This window comes from Chelonia mydas, chromosome 2 (assembly GCF_015237465.2).
Source record: "Chelonia mydas isolate rCheMyd1 chromosome 2, rCheMyd1.pri.v2, whole genome shotgun sequence".
Lineage (NCBI taxonomy): Eukaryota > Metazoa > Chordata > Testudines > Cheloniidae > Chelonia > Chelonia mydas.
In genome coordinates, this window is record NC_057850.1 from 185,487,455 (window position 1) to 185,504,538 (window position 17,084).

Here is a 17,084-nt window from a genome sequence, read left to right on the forward strand (position 1 = left end):
AGCATGCTTTCAGAAGTCTTCAAAGAGCAACAATCCTATGCAGAAACTACAGAATCTTAACCACCAAAAAAGAAAAATCAGCCTTCTGCTGGTGGTATCGGACTCAGATAATGAAAATGAAATGCATTGATCACACTGCTTTGTATTGTTATCGAGCAGAATTAGTAATCAGCATGGACGCACGTCCCCTGGAATGGTGGTTGGAGCATGAAGGGACATATGAATCTTTAGCACGTCAGGTACATAGCCAGCGTTGCAAGATATTTACAACAGTGCCATGAAAACACATGTTCTTACTTTCAGGTGACATTGTAAACAAGAAGCGGGCAGCATTATCTCATGCAAATGTAAACAAACTGGTTTGTCTGAGCAATTGGCTGAATAAGAAGTAGGACTGAGTGGACTTCCAGGCTCTAAAATTTTAGAGATTTTTTTTTTTAAATGTAATTCTACATTTGTAAGTTCAACTTTCATGATCTAGAGATTGCACTACAGTATATTAGGTGAATTGAAAAATACTCATTTTTTTATAGTGCAAATACTTGTCAAAAATAAATACAAAGTGAGCACTGTACACTTGTATTTTAATTGAAATCTATTTGAAAATGTAGATAACATCCAAAAATATTTAAATAAATTGTATTCTATTATTGTTTAACTGTGCAATTAATTGCGATTAATTTTTATTGCTTGACAGCCCTACTTAAAAATGTCATTTTTGCAGAGTTTACAAGCAAATACTGGTAACTGCATCAGCATTTTTAAAATAAACTTAGTTTGATGCTGGAATTTTCTCTGAAATATAATTGAGACCTTTTCATTGAACTGTATAGTTTTCTTAATGCATTCCTAATAAAGGGATAAGTCACTTGTAGTAACTGTTGCTTTGTAGAGCATTTAACTGCACTAAAAGAAAAAACCTCTAGTACAGACAGCCTTGTCTTTGTTCTTCTGCAGACTAGAGACTGAGAAAGTCCAAGGTTTTAACCTCTCTTATTTTATCCGATTGTCATTGGTGGTACTTTGGATTGTTGTTCAGATGGTCTTACATGCTTTTACCACTACTGTCATGTTCCTGAGGATAAGAGATTCGACCTTCCAGTGCTCAGCTATTAATTTAAAAGCAACAATATGGGGCCAGCACCCTCCGCCCAAAAGGTAGAGCTGGGCTCCTGCAGAATTCTTAAATTGCCACCCTTAAGGAGACGTGGTGCTTACCATTTGTTAGGCCTCTGTGTCCAGAGCCCACGTGAATCACACATGCAGGTACATCCAGGATTTGGTACAAGAAGTGGTGATAAGCATGCTGTTGGACTTAAGTATGTTATATATTTTATACACACACCCCACTGTAACTCTGACTCTGCTTGGCCTACAAATAAGCATTCTTATCTATTGCATTTAATAATTAAGGGTCTCATTCTCTGTTGCCCCTCTGTTTTCATGTGATCAGATTAATAGATTTTAAAGTCAAAAAGGATAGTTTGAAATCTAATCTGATCTCCTGTACAACAGGCCAAACAGCCTCACTCAGTAATTTCTGCATCAAGTCAATAACTTCTGCTTGGGCCATAGCAGCTCTCTCAGAAAGTTATCCAGTCATGATTTAAATTGGGGCGGGGGAGAGTAAGAGAATCAATTGTGACCCTAGGTAAGTTATTCCAATGATTAAATTACCCACTGATAAAAGTTTGTACCTTATTTCTAGCTTGAGTTTGTCTAGCTTCAGCTTCCAAACACTGGTTCTCTGTAAGCTTTTTTTCTTCTTATTAAAGAGCCATCTGCTATCAGAAATTTCTTTCCCTTATAGGTACTTGTGGATCAGAGACTTGGTTTTCAGCATTATACTACAGAAGATGTTGTCTGGCACTATTGAGAAAAATGCAAGATAAAGGACAATGAGATGTAACAATGACATCTAATGGGGTAGCGGTGGGCTGTGCTCTCTAGTCTCAATCAGGGCCTGAGAGTGACCTGCAAGTATCATAGGATTTGAAGGTTACAGGTACCTTCACAGGTATAGATTGGTGCAGATATAAAAGCCTGGTTCCAATTCAATACTTTCAGAAGTAACTCACATGAAGAGCGAGAGTCTATATGACCTATAAAGAGGTGCTGGTTGCTCAGTGTGGGGGAAGTTCACCAAACCAGCTAGCAATCAACTGTGTCAAAGACATGCCTATTGTCAAATCAAGGAGAACTCAAGTTTTCCCTTTGGATTACCAAATTGTGTCCAGTCCTGCAAATTGCTCCTTATAGGCCGATGCCTGCACAGAGCTCCTTATTAGCATCAAGGCATATATGCAGAAGTTCATAGTTCAAGTTTCACTTGACAAAGATAACGTTAGCTACCAAAAATAAACACTGAATGTGGTTTATCTGGAACTTAAGTGATCCCTCCAGTAAACTGCTGTATAATTTTTTTTTGACCAAGACAGGTTCATGAATGTCATAATTACTGTTAGGACTCAGTAGGACAGTTAAATGATTGAGAGCACGTAACTTCAGTGCTTTATAAATATCCCATTTACTCTACATGCAATTACTAGTTACCTGCATTGGCAGTTTTCAACACATAATGGTTCTCCCATTTTCCTTAATGGAAGTCAGATGCTCTTTTCAGGCTGATTTAGCTAGGATAAAAAAGACTGTGGTTTCTCCTGTGACAGTGTTTTATCTGGCTTCTGCAACAGGAAGTTTAAATTTACAGCAATGTTTTGGAAATGGAGAACCTTGGAATACTCTTCAAGAGTCGTGTTCTTAAATGCTAATTTATAGGGCTGGATAATATAATCAAACCAGCAATGAGGTAATATTTTGTCTTGCTAGATAAATTGAAAAATTAGTTGTTTGAGAAGAGCACATTAAAAACCCTGCAAATACCCCATGAAGTAAAGTGGCATAAATTATTTCTATTGTAATTGTTCAAGAGTATGGAGGTTTTTAAACAGCACCTAGAATTTAAGGTCTTATAAGCCTGACAAGAAAAATTTTTATAGTTTATAGATATACTGTGACTATCAGCAGGGAGCAAAATGAATTTTTCGAATTTACTTACTTAGAAACTGGGTTGGAACAGGATTAGCCTACATTATTATTAAAACCATATGTCTGTAGATTCTGCTTATTAACTGCAGAAAAGTGGCTCATGGTGGTTTTCAGATGCTATTTTGGGACCAGTTATCCCTGAAGCTAAAGTCAGTTTCTTATAGCAACCTGTCTCCATACCCACATTTCGGTGTATAGGTTTCCCCTAAAGTTTATAGTCTTTTCTCTGGTATCTTCAGATTTCCTGCGTAGATTATATGCACTCCTTAATGATAATTCTTCCTCAGTGTTTTTTAATTTGAATTATAATACATTACTTGGACTATCAGAGACTGGTTTGGCATGCCAGAAACTAGTGCAGGATCAGTTTTAACAGTATTGCAACTATCAATAGTAACTAACCTCACCTTCCAAGGAACTGAATCTCAGTAATACTTTAAGAATTCAGAGTGTAACATAAAATAAGAAGGTTTCAGGGTAACAGCCGTGTTAGTCTGTATTCGCAAAAAGAAAAGGAGTACTTGTGGCACCTTAGAGACTAACCAATTTATTTTGAGCTGTAGCTCACGAAAGCTTATGCTCAAATAAATTGGTTAGTCTCTAAGGTGCCATAAAATAAGAAGTGTTCTTTAAGATATTTGTACGAGAAATAGCAATTGCTTTGTATCAGAGTGGATAAAAAGCTCATTTAAATAGTATTATGTCCTAATCACAACTGCAAAGAGAGGTCACTTCATTCTCAAAGAACCTCTGGTATGTACCCATATTATGCATGTTTTCATGCATTTTCCACTGAGTCCATCAACAGACCTTGTGGATTTATTATGCATGACAGCATTTAACAAAGAGTTTAAATAAGAAAGCAGCAACCAAATTCATTCATTCATGAATTTCTTAGTTACCTACTTAGAAAATGCTAATGCTATTTTGTTTAGTCAAAGCTATGATTATGAGAAACAGTCCTGATGTATTTAAATACATTAGGTGATTGGGCAGCAAGAGAATGGATGGATTATTGCAGACCATGAACAGAATAATTGAGATACTGGATCAGATCAGGACTTCATGTAGTTGACGGTCCTGTGTCTTGCATTGTTCAGTACCGGATGCTTCAGAGAAGCAGGCAAGAAATCCTGAAGTAGGGCAGGGTATAAATAACTGCCATGTGGAAAAAGCTCTTCCTAACTCGGTTGAAGAATAGCCTGTACCTTGAAGCATGAGTGTCCATCTCTTCCAGCCTCATGTTCTTGTCCTTAAGTGGTTTTTCTTTTGTTTTGTTTTTTTATAATCCTGTTAAGCTCTTTGCTATCGAAGCCATGAGTTCCACAGGCTATCGTGTTCTCTCTAGACCAGGGGTTTGGGACCTCTCAGGGGCGTCATGAGGTTATTACATGGGGGGAGGGGTCGTGAGCTGTCAGCCTCCACCCCGACCCCACTTTGCCTCCAGCATTTATAATGGTGTTAAATAGATAAAAAAGTGTTTCTAATTTATAGGGGAGGGGGGCGCAGAGCACTCAGAGGCTTGCTATGTGAAAGGGGTCACCAGTACAAAAGTTTGAGAACCACTGCTCTAGAGAGTATACATTTTATAGCTTTTTTTACTGAAGTGGTTCAGGTCTAATTCTATCACGGGCACTGGAACAGCTTTAGTGTTATCAAAAGGAAATAGTTTCCCTAAAGTTTTCAGGCAACCTTTGAGGAGTAGCTCAGTAACATAATCACGTAAAGCTAAGTTCAGCCTGAAACTGATCAATCTATTTTAATGTTCTATTTCATTTAAAGTGTTAAATCAATAGAAGAGGGTCTTGGAATACACATCTTTTCTTGACATCCCAGTGAACAGTAGTCATACAACATACTGCATTCACAACATAATGCAGGACAATATAAAAAAAGACTATGAACAGCAGTGTATATAATTTTATATAAATACAGCTTCATAATTGGGATTTAAAAAGTTGAATGAGACTATGAATGCTTCTTTCAATGGAATGGATAGTTTCCCCCAGTGTTTCGAGCTGTAGTGCCAAAAGTATATTGCATCTAAAAGGCTTTTGTATTTGAATATTTCAGATCTACAAACAAGCTTCATTATGAAATTGAACTATAAGTTAGCCATTGCAGTTTGCCTTCATGCCAGTCAATCAATCTGGTCATTTGAGACTCTTTAGAATTAGGTAGAGAACAGCTACAGTCAAGTTCAGTGTTCAGGCAAAATCTTCTCTGAATGATTCAAAGTGAATAGTTAACTAGTCTACAAACCTGCATACATGCTTCCATTCCACTTCCACACGTGTATGGGGAGCGTCCCCTACTAGAAGGGCAGGAATCTCCAGATGTGAAATAAAGCCCCGGTAGCAGGAATTTATCAGTCATTCTGATCTGGAGTTTTAATTAAGTTGAGATCAGAATAAGTGAAACAACTGCCTGCAAGTTTAAAAAAGTGGGATTAGCAAACCACTGGCAATATTTATGCAAGAACGGGCTTGTTCCCAAAAGCTCTCCTAAGCAAACAGATCCTAAGTATTTACACTGCTAGAAAAAAGGAATGGGGCCTTCAGAAGTAAAAACTTGTTCTAAACACTGTGTGGCAATCCATACAGCACAACCGGCATTCCACTCAACTTAACGGAGTTAGTGTTTTTAGAGTAAATAAAAGGAAACGTGCCTTTGCTGACTATCACCTCATAAATATGCCAACTAAACCAATCAGAAAACACAAGCTATTCTTTTTTCTATGCATAGTTGGGATTTTTAGCTATTGTAAAAACATTAGTGAGAGGGGAAAACATCACCTGTCAAAAGTAGTTTCTTCTCTTCGAAATGATAGCATTGGTATTTTTGTCCAAAATATTATATTGAAAGGAATGCATCGTTTTTGTCTGCTGATCTTTCATTGAGTCAAGAGCGCTATGACTAACAGTGTTTTACAAAGAATAGGTTTAACAGGAATGAATGATTTCAGCTTGTTGTACCGGCATCTCGTGAATGCTGACCACATACCTTGATATTGATTATATATTGAATAATGACACTGTCAGCTGTGTAGCTTCAACTCCACACTCACCCCATGTCTCCCCCAACTCCCTTCCCATCCTTTAACTAGCAGCAGAGTTGACTAACAGTTTTACATTTCTAAAATTAGTTGCATTGCTCTAAAATTTTTTTTAGAAAATCATGAAACTCACATCAGAAGGCTTCGTAAATTATGTTATAAACCTACTGGTAAGAATCCCACCTTTTCTTTGGCAGAAATCTGCTTCAAGTGGGGACTAAACATTGGTCTGAACTGATCAGATGTGCACATTAGCATTACTGAGTGGCTCGATTTGCTTACAACATTAAGACAGCAAGTAAGCAAGCTTGTTGCCAGCTGCAAAAGCTATGGCAAACATCCATCTCTCTCTCATACACAAATAATTTCAGATGTCTAAATACACTTCTATTAGCATAGCAAGTAGATTCAAAACTATCAAAAATGTGAATCAAACATTCATTCAGCTAGCTTGAATAGAGGCAGTGAGTCAAGAACTGAAATGGCTATAAATATGGTTCAATACAGAAATGATGCGTGGGGTTTTTTTTGCGATCCTTACCAAACGGGCAAGGACTTGTTAAAAAGCTTTATGGACTCAGGCTCTAACTGCTGTAAGTGTTCAGTAGTTACCTTAAAGCTACACATTATTGGCTAAAGTGGCCAGTTTTCCCCCTCACAAAAAGCTACATAGTTCCTGTGAAGCTATAAAACACAGCTGCCATAAAGGAACAATGACTTTAGAAATCATTACACCTAAACTTCAGATTCCCACAAGCTAATTGATCTATCTAGGGATCTGGGGCAAAAAAAAAAACAAAACAAAACAAAAACTGGGGATTGGTCCTGCTTTGAGCAGGGGGTTGAGGTCCCTTCCAACCCTGGTATTCTATTCTGTCTATGAGGTTACAGCTGAAGAGGTTTTTCTTTTTACCTTTTCTTGAGTCCTCTTTTCTTTCAGTGCTAATATAAGTTTCCCAATTGCATTGAGAAGAAGCTCTGGGAAATAGGATAAGTGATATTTATGCAGTAGATTATCCATAATTAAAGTCAGCTAGACAATTCTTCTCTTTAGGGCACTGGTAAATAAACTCCCCAGGCTGGAATTTGAAATGTGAATGCATCTTTTCTAAGGACTACCGCTCTTTACAAGGGGCTAGTCTTGCTCACACCCTTTTCTGCAGTGTAACTGGTGATAACCAGAAGATCAAATGCAGTATGTACAACAAATGACCAGTGTTAAAATGCCACAAGGACAGCATGAGCTGGGCAGTCACGCAGAATAAAAGTCACTTCTCCGGCAGCGATCTGATGATCCTATTTCTAGTAAAACTATTCTGCTGTAGCTATTAGATAGCTGGTGACTTTCCCATCCCCCTCACTGCAGAAGTTAAATCCTAATTCCTTTTAAAACTTGTTTAGCTCCAGCAAATAGTTTGGAAGTTCACAGTTTCTAGCATGTATTTCTCCCCTTCCCGCCCCCAGCTGCATTCCATCAACTGCAAGGTCTGATTTCACTTTTGTTCCACAGAGAATCTTATTTATCAATCTCAAATCCACGTGTTACTTTATTCTCCATTTTCTAATATGGAACTGCTGGATGTCACAAATGCTGGTTATAGTGCATAACAATTTAAGCTCATATAAAGCTTAGGCTGCAACTAGCACCTTCATTTGGAGTAATACCTTCAATCATATTTTCTTTCAAGTTACTGAATTCCCCTTCCTCCCAGACCCTTCAAATATATAAATTTGATCAAATGAGTAGCAGAATTCTTTTGTCTTTTATGTCAAAAAACAGTGAAAGACTTTTCAGTTTAATATCTTAAATAGGATTCTCTGCTTTTAGAATTACTGTTAGAAGCGACAAAATTCTTGTAATGCTGAAGGGAGGGGTTAGGTGCTTATTCAAGCTAATCAGACAAATCCTGCAGTCTTTACTCAGAACACTCTATAGTCAATAGGAATTTACCAAGCAAAATACTTTCAGTCCTTATTCGGGTAAACTTTGATAATTCACTAGGCATTCAAGTAAAGACTAGGATTTGGGTAGTAGCAATACAGCAACCAAGGACTAATTAACTAGAAATATTTAGGCCTTCTGCGCACTGAAGTCTACAGAACACAAGAACTGATTTCTTTAGTGTGAGAATCTCAGTAGAAATTGATCCATTTGATAGAAATATTTTGCTATTTCTGTGGCTATGTCTACAGCACACTGTAAATCCAAGTCTGGGGGACTCTGTGCCTGTGGGGTAGGGGGAGGAGAGAGGGCAGGGTGCGCTCGGGGGAATGGGGTGGAACAGAGCACCGCCCAGTAACTCAAAGACTGCCTATGAATCCAGCACATAAGTGATTAGCTGTGGCATCCCTCTGCTCTCGGTGTGGAAATGCCGCACAAACAGCCATTTTGTTATTTCATATTTGGAATCCTGCCCATGGTGAATGCATTTTATGTTCCTAAATGACTGCTTGGCTGCTTATGCTTCAGCCCCTCTGTTTGGATGGCAATGGGCCCACTCAAGGTGATATTCCAGTTTCACATGCACAAAGATGCCAGCCGGAGAGGGACATCCTGGACAACACATCGCATGCCCCCACTTTGGTCTGAAGTCCCTCCAAGTCAAAAATGCGACTTCTCTTTATCAAAGATGTTGTCATTTATGCAACTAGCCTGCCCACCTCAACAGTGGAGAAAAGGAAAACTGGATTAGTGTATTTGGCAACCTCAAGTAATTACATGTGTTGCTGCAAACCCAGAGGAAACGTATTAATGCTGGTATGTCAGAGCATAGAATCGTTGTTGTAGGTATTCTGCAATGGTAAGCCCAGGGCTCATGCTCAGAGTAAGAATAATAAAGCCATCAACGCAAGTGGTTCCCTCATTCCAAGAATTAGAATTGCTTTAACACTGCTCTTCCACAGTGGGTGAAGATAGACTTTGCACACAAGGGTTCCACACGACCTCTTTACTGTGACCTAGCTCCTGTAAGAGCAAAGGAGCAATAGTATTCTAGACAGGACAGAAATACATTGAACAATATACCACGTTCCAGAACCAACAACTGCCTGTTTTCACAGCCCTGAAATACCTTAACAAGTCAATATGCTTTCCTCCAAGGGTGATGGGCCTCCTGTGTGTGGACTTGTTTCAGGACATGCCTACATTAATCCTTTGTAAGCCACGTGTGCCAGTTTCTGTGTATGGTACAGATGGGTATTTATTGAGCACAAGGGGAGACATCAGCAGTAATCCAGATGGCTGGAGCTCTGAAAGCGTAGGAAGCAGTGTCATCTTGTTGCTGGATAGCTTCACCATAGCCAGGATCACAGTTCTACAATTTTTCTTAATAGCCCCTTAGACACTTAAGGGACATATAAAAAGATGAAATTATGCAGTGTTATACTAGCTTTCTTGGCAAGTACAATTCACATGAATAAACTAGTGATGCATATTTTATTACTTTTTTTTTTTTTCTTTAACAAAAAGTGTTACAAGCTAAGGAAAGTAAAGACAAGTTCAACATATACCACTGTCAGAATTTGTTAATGCAAGAGTTTCTGGTGAAAGGCTCTCTTTTCTCCTTTATTATTTTTCCCCGCAAACTAGATTATGTCATCTGAAAACCAGTTACTTGTTGCTGTTCAATACGATCTTTTCTCATTGTTATCCAGTGGTCTCAAGCCCCACAATAGATATATAAAGGAAATAAACTTATGTTTCAACGTGACTGGGCAGTGGGGGGGGGGGAGGAGAAATCAGTACATTTATACTGAAATATTGATCCATTATTTGGTTCAGACAACAGCAAATAATGCAGAATAAACCGATCAGTCCCAGAATGGGCTGACATCCACTATCAAGAGTAACATTACTCCATTTTGTTCAACTAGCACAGTATAAGTCAAGGTCCAGACCGGGGAACTAGATTCTCAACATTTATCGAGAACTGCAAGTTGAAGTTTATTATTGTCATTAAAATGTTTATATTGCAATAGCAGCCAGAGGCCCCAATCAGGATCAGGACCCTATTGTGGAAGAACAAGCACTTCTTTTTAGGGCCTTTCTATAAATGTAAATAAAATAAATTGTAAGTACAAACCTAGAGACACTGTCTCTACCACAGGGAGCTTACACGGTAAGGAAATGAGTGACATACAAAGATTCACTTCTGCCACAGTACCTATAGAACAATACTAGCCAATGGTAGTGGGCTGTTCCTTGCTTTATCTTCTTCTCCTGCCTACCCTATTTGTCTCATCCACACAATTTATGTTGTAACAACCTAGATCATAAATTTGGATCAGGAACTTTTTTTTTTTTTCCTCTTTTTTTAAACTGAAGTCTGTAGACTGCCTAGTGCAACAGACCCTGATCTTTGATTGGTTCTGTTCGACACAACTATAGTGCAAACAAATAGTAAGGGACACAACGGTCCCCAGACCCAGAGTGCAAGAAGTATGGTTTGCAGATAATTTCCTTCTCATATATTGCTTTGATTAAAATGGCTTGTGTTCTAGTACAGAATGTTAGTGTAGGGTTTAACATTTTCTGTTCCTATCAGCATGATTTGTTTGCATCTGGTTAAACCACAGTCTACTTCCTGTTTACTTTTGAAAGGCAAAAACTTCATCCTAAACTTGTGGATATACTTAAAAGTGTAAATTAAAATTTACTTTTACTGAAAGACAGACATTACAATCACTGAAATGCAACATCTGAGTTTTTTTTATAGACTTTAAATGATCATGATGGTCTCTTCTGGCCTTAGTCTAACCTCCTGTACATTGGAGGCTCTAGAACCTCACCCACCCACTCCTGAAATAGACCCCTAACCTCTGGCTGAGTTACTGAAGCCCTCAAATCATGGTTTAAAGACTCCTGGCTACAGAGAATCCACAATTTACACTAATTTAAATCTGCAAGTGACCTGTACCCTATGCTGCAGAGGAAGGTGAAAAAAACCCCACAGGATCTCTGTCAATCTGACCCAGGGGAAAATTCCTTCCCAACCGCAAATATGGCGATCAGTTAGACCCTGAGCATGTGAGCAAGACCCAAGAGGCAGATACCTGGGAAAGAATTTTCTCTAGTAACTCAGAGCCCTCCCCATCAAGTGTCCCATCACCAGCCATTGGAAATATTTGCTGCTAGCAGTCACAGATCAGTTACATGCCATTGTAGGCAGTCTCATCATACCATCCCCTCCATATGCTTATCAAGTTCAATCTTGAAGCCAGTTAGTTTTTTGCCACCACTGCTCCCCTGGGAAGGCTGTTCCAGAACTTCACTCCTCTGATGGTTAGAAACCTTCATCTAATTTCAAGCTTAAACTCTATGTGCGCATACATATGTATGTCAAGGCACTCACCCGTGCCCTTCCAGAAATAACATGCACAGTGTATGTATCTAATTGCAAATGGCTAGCATGATACTATTTGGCAGCACCACTGTCCCCATGACTGCTATAGAAACAGTGCTGCTAAGAGATACCCAACTTCTCCTCCAAAGAAAATCAGATTCACTATTCCAGGGGAACATGTTGACCAAGAGGAGTGGTTCAAGTGTAAGGGAGACTGAACTTCCCCAGGACCTCTATGAACTCACTCCTACAAGAGATGAGAATACCCACCAACGGGCCTCACTATGTTCAGAGCTAAACTCAAGACTCATTTTCCTCACACTTTCCCCTCTCCCCTTCCCCCACAAGCTGGGAAGGAAGAGATTGTTATTCTGTTTTAAAATACTTGGGGGGTGGTCAAATAGAATGGTGATGGGGTGTGGGGCATGCAAGTCCCAGATAGAAGGTGAAGTTATATTATATGTTATATTATGCACGGGTATTCAAAATATCACCACCAGAAACAAACCCTGTTCACCCTTCTTTGTCACCAAAAAATAAAAAATGTTTGACAGTTGTCAGAGCTTCTTTTGTTTTGTTGCTCACTTGTACATATCATGTCTTTTTAATTTCTCCCCAGCTGCCATAGTTAGTCATTTGTCACCCATCTTTGGATTCTACTTTATGTTCTAGACCTTTCCTATAAAAGTGTTAAACTGTCTACAGCCTTGCTATAGCACATAGAAGTATTATGGCCACCATTGTTGTACACAGTAAAGGGCTGTCATGTGCTTGTCTTGATCGCATACATTTGCCTTTTTACCATTTCATAGTAGCTGGGAGTTCTGTGTCCCAGACTTTATCCATTATCCTGGGTTCATTTCTGTATTATTGCTCTATAATCAGCAGTCTACATTTTATACTTGTATTGAGAGTCATCCCCCCAGTGTATTGTTTAACATTTATCTAAATTAAAATCTCACTCTTTTTAGATGTGCCTCTTATGCTAAGATCTCCAGATCAATTATTCTGTCGCTTCAGCCAAGCCTCTACAAATCCGATCAAGGTATAATTTATTTGATCCTCCAGATTGTTTAATGGAAAAGCTAATTAATATTTGTTAATTAGCACCCACACCAAACCCTGTGGATCTCAGCTGATATTACTCTCCCCATTTTGATGGTTTACTGTTAATAATTATGCCTGGATTAGGATCCAACCACTTCTGTATTCACATTACAGTATTCTGAACCAGAGATTTGTTTTTGTAGCTTTCCATTTTTAATGGAATGAAAAACCACACTAGAGCTAGATAAAGCAAATCCACTGTCTTTTCTTTGTTTACCAATCGTATAAAATAGGCCAAAGGCTACTAGCCTTTTCTGAAGAGAAAACAAAACATCTAATTATTTCCCTGAGAACAAGGTATGTGTCTATTTTGACACCCTAATAGAGCTGGGTTCCCCCGCCCCACAGTGCACATGTGAAATTGACAGCCGTCTTAGCTTTTGTGCATCTCTAGGACAATCCCTTTCCCCCACGCCTCCAAGCTCTGTCCTGTGTTGTTACAATGCCCATTTCTACCCAACTCAATTAAACTTCTCAGCAAGTCATTGTTCTACCCAAGTCCTCAAGACAGCCTCCCCTACACATGAAATCAGACATACGGACTCAAAGTGCTGTAAATAGCCGATAGAAGAATGTCAAGGAAGACCGTCATTTGGGTGAGAACAGAGTGGAGACTTTTATCCCCCTTGTGCCCAGTTGCCCAGCTACCAATCCTCTTCAAATTCCCACCCACCGCCTGCACAGTACCCTCCCAAAACTGGTGGTGTTCTTCACTGTGCGAATCTGGTCACCCTACTCACAATTTTACAGCAATACTGACTTCAGTGGGAGATATTTGCATACAGTAGCCAAAAAACTGGACTGTTTGCCTTTAGCAGAGGCTCTACTTACCAAAGGAGGGAATGGGACCTGTGGAAAGCCAGACTACAGGGGGAACAATAGGAAACACACAAGGCCAGATTTTCAAGGCATTCAGCTCTCACTTAGGAACCAAAATAATGGACCAGATTGTCAAAAGAACTCTGCATTGTGGGCACAAAGAAACAGATTTGTTGAAGTGTTTCGGTGCCTAAAAACGCAAATAAGCACTTAGTGGGATTTTCAAAAGCACCTGGGCACCTAATTCCCATTGAAATCACTGGGAGTTAGGCATCTAGAGAGGACTTCTGAAGATCCCACTAGATGCTTATCTTCATCTTTAGGCACCTAAATGCCTTTAAAAATCTGGCCCTAAGCTCATTTGATAGTCTGGCCATCAATGTTACATGGGGAGATACCAAGCGTGGAGTACTTTTGAAAATCTGGTTCTTGTTGTTTGGGGCCTAAAGAGCAGCTGGGCTCCTTTTCAAACCTAGCCCCTGCTGTGGCTACCAAGCTCTTGAGTATTTGCTTCATGCCACAATAGCAGGAATACAGTGTTCCCAGGGATCTATTTCAACGAAGTGAAAAGCCTAGAGGAGTTTCTGAGATGTAATCTGAAAGATTTATGTTGTTTTCCTTTGCTTGCGTCCCTTTCTTCAGAAAGGCAGACCTTAAAATTCACAAGAACAGAAATGTGACCTTCCAGCAGCCCTCAAGCTACCCCGCTTGTTTGAAGAGGGTCCCTAGCAAGTTTTCTCATAAGCTAGAAACCATGAGAAAGGTTTTGCCACTGGCTACCAAATTAAATGAAGCAAAGAACAAAAAATAACTAACCTCTTCTCCCATCTTCTCTTGCTCATCAACTTTACTTCCTCTCTTCCTTCTCCGAAGGAGCTGCCCCTTCAGATTTTCCCCTGAAACCATGGCCTTTGATAAGACTGCTAACACAGCAGAAGAGGTTTGCAATGCTGCCTTTATAAAAGGTCAGATTGGGCTAGTCTGACTGCCACTTAAAGGGACATAGCAGGACCTGTAGATTAGGGAAAAGATTGCTAGACATCATTATTTTTTTCTTTTCTTTATGGAAACCTTTAGGTTTGAGACAGCCTGAGATCAACAAACCCAGAAAAGTAACAATGTAAATCCATCAAAAAGACTTTAACCTGTGTTAGCCAGCGTGTGTTCAATTAATGATGGGATACATGGGCGCTAATGGGAAGCAAATGTGTAATTGGAAAGGGGGCATCTCATTACGAGCCAGCTACCAAGGGCCAGGTATTAAGGGCCTGATTTTCAGAAGGGCCGAACACACAAAAGTCCAGCTGAAATCAATAGAACCTGAGGCTGCTCAGCACCTGTGCAAATCAGGTGCCACTTGGTATGTCTTAGCCTTTTGCAGACCTAGCTCTCAAGCGAATTTCCCTTCAGCTCAGAGAAGGGGAAGAATCAGTAAGAAAACTTCATAAAGCAGTGAGAGGAAGCAGCATGATAGTCCAGAGAGAGAAACAGAAGAAAGGCTTTGCTAACAGTCCCCTGAATTTCATAATATTAATGGGGGAAAGTTTGACTAGAAGAGTGATGTTTTAAAGTACAGTACGACTCAGAAAACTTATTGTGAAAAATGTTTCTTGCTCTGCTTATAAATCAAAAAAGGATTTTTCTAGCTGCCTACTGTTTAGTATCTGTCTGTATAGCAAGCTGTTCTTTTTCCCTTTCAGAGCACCTGCAAAAGTTGCTCTGGGATTGGAATGTAACTGGCAATTGTTTTGGTGCCATAGCTCTGTAGTGCTGAGAAGGATGTACCATCACGGAGCATAAAGATAAAAAAGGGCTTAAGTCACATAGGCCAATCTCCTGCCCAACAGCATATTCTCTGGTGCTTTAGCCAATCATTTTCCAATATAGCAAGCAATGGGGTTCCAACTCAATGTGCAACAATGGTCAAAAAAAGCAAATAAAATGTCAGCATGTGTAAAGAATGGGAAGTCGCAATATTTTCCCCACTATGTTCAATTCTATGAATCAGTGGTATGTCTGATCTGGAGTACCATATCCAGTTCTGGTCATCCTATCTTAAAAAACAAATAGCAGAAATACAAAGAGCTGAGGGATGGATGATCAGAGACATAGAAAGACTTCCATATGAAGAGAGATGAAAGGGCTGGGAATGTTCAGAGAGGAGCTGAATAATAAGGGAAAGGAAAGAGGCATATAAAATAGAGAAGGGAAAATGTAGGCTCTTAATAAGCCACTTTCATAAAACAGTAACAAAGAAATAAATTATAACACATTTGAAACTGATAAAATAGATGCTTTTTTACACATTGCATAATTAACATGTGGAACTCTGACACAAGTCATCTTGAGGCCAGGAATTAGTAGCTTTCAAAAGAGGACTGGACATTTACACCGCTAATAACATCCATGTTTTAAATTCACTGGGACACCATGTTTTATGTCGGGGATAGAAATCTTCATGCTTTGGGGCACAGGCCAACAGCCAGCTGAGAGGATTAGAAAGAAACTTCATTTGTGGACAGCTATTTCACAATTGTCCATTCCGGAGTTTCTTCTTGCTTTCCTTATATGTACATACATACAGTGCCTTGAATTCACAGTACTGGGGAAGGAAAACAGGAGGATACAGTCATCAAAGAAAACACTATCCAATTTACAAAAGAAACGGGGAATCAACATTTGGTGGTATTTAAGTGAACAAAATAATGGTCTTTAAAAAAGCAAGAAAAGGGACATCATTTCATTAGACATATTAAAAGATAGGTTTTGAGATGAGATGTAACATGATGGAAAATCATAAAATGTAGAGGCAGAGAATCAGAGTTCCCAAAAGCTGAGCATACTGAAGACAACACAGTTAGAAAGAAAGACAGGAAATTTAATTGTGGTAGGAAGAATGTGAGTCAATGAATGAAGGAGTTTTAAATTAAAAGAAAAAGAATCGGAGTACCACATCAGAGAGCAGATTCTAATTGTGAAAAATTCTATTACTTATAGGCTGAATAATTATGACAGCAGAGGGGTTAGTAATGCAGTACAGAGCCTTACAACTTTAGGTCACTTGCTCAAATCCGGCTTCAGGTGGTAACTGAAAGTCATTACCATCTGAAGCGCTGGGTGAAATAAGCCAGTGGTTTCAGTGCACATAACTCCACATCATGCACAATTCCCAGTAACTGGGGACCTTTGTTCACAGTCTCCACAGAACAGCCAAGGACTGAATGTTCATACAGTGGATTATTTTCTTATTAAGAGGAAGTCCTTCCCCCAAAGCATTGAAGCACATTGACAGAACAGTGTGATGCATCTTGAACTATCTGTTCTGTGGGCAAAGGCATCATTGGTCAGGGCAGTTAGTCTGATATCTTTCATTGAGCCTAAAATTCTCTTAGAAGGAAGGAAGAAAAGAAAGAATAAACACAGATTTTGGCAGGTATTCCTTTGTCAATCATGAGGCATATTGGATGAGCAGATTCCAGCGGCAAAGTTCTCCATATTCTTTAACTTTTTTCAAGCTATGAACCATCCCATAGTTTGACAAAAATCTGGTGATTGCTGGAATGTATGGACTTTTCCATTCTGACCTCCATCCTGCAAGGAGCTTTGCACAGGTATGCCCCACTGTAGGATTGGGGCCCATGTTTGTCCATAGAGAAGTCAAGAAAAATTCCTAAATGAAGGTGCATTCTTCAATGGATCGCTAGCAAGACAGG

The 17,084-nt window shown here is 39.3% G+C and overlaps 1 protein-coding gene across 3 annotated transcripts in view; it reads right to left on the bottom strand.

The window, feature by feature from the left end:
- Positions 1-14,378, bottom strand: part of ATP2C1 (ATPase secretory pathway Ca2+ transporting 1) — a 108,749-nt gene extending 94,371 nt beyond the window's left edge. Inside the window, exon 1 of one of the 3 annotated variants that reach the window (XM_043540827.1) lies at positions 14,188-14,378. In XM_043540827.1, the coding sequence (XP_043396762.1) occupies positions 14,188-14,277 (90 nt within the window). In that variant the 5' untranslated portion in view covers positions 14,278-14,378. The remainder of the gene's footprint in view (positions 1-14,187) is intronic. The other 2 variants (XM_043540831.1, XM_043540825.1) reach the window with 2 other exon arrangements.
- Between the last annotated feature and the right edge of the window lie 2,706 nt (positions 14,379-17,084).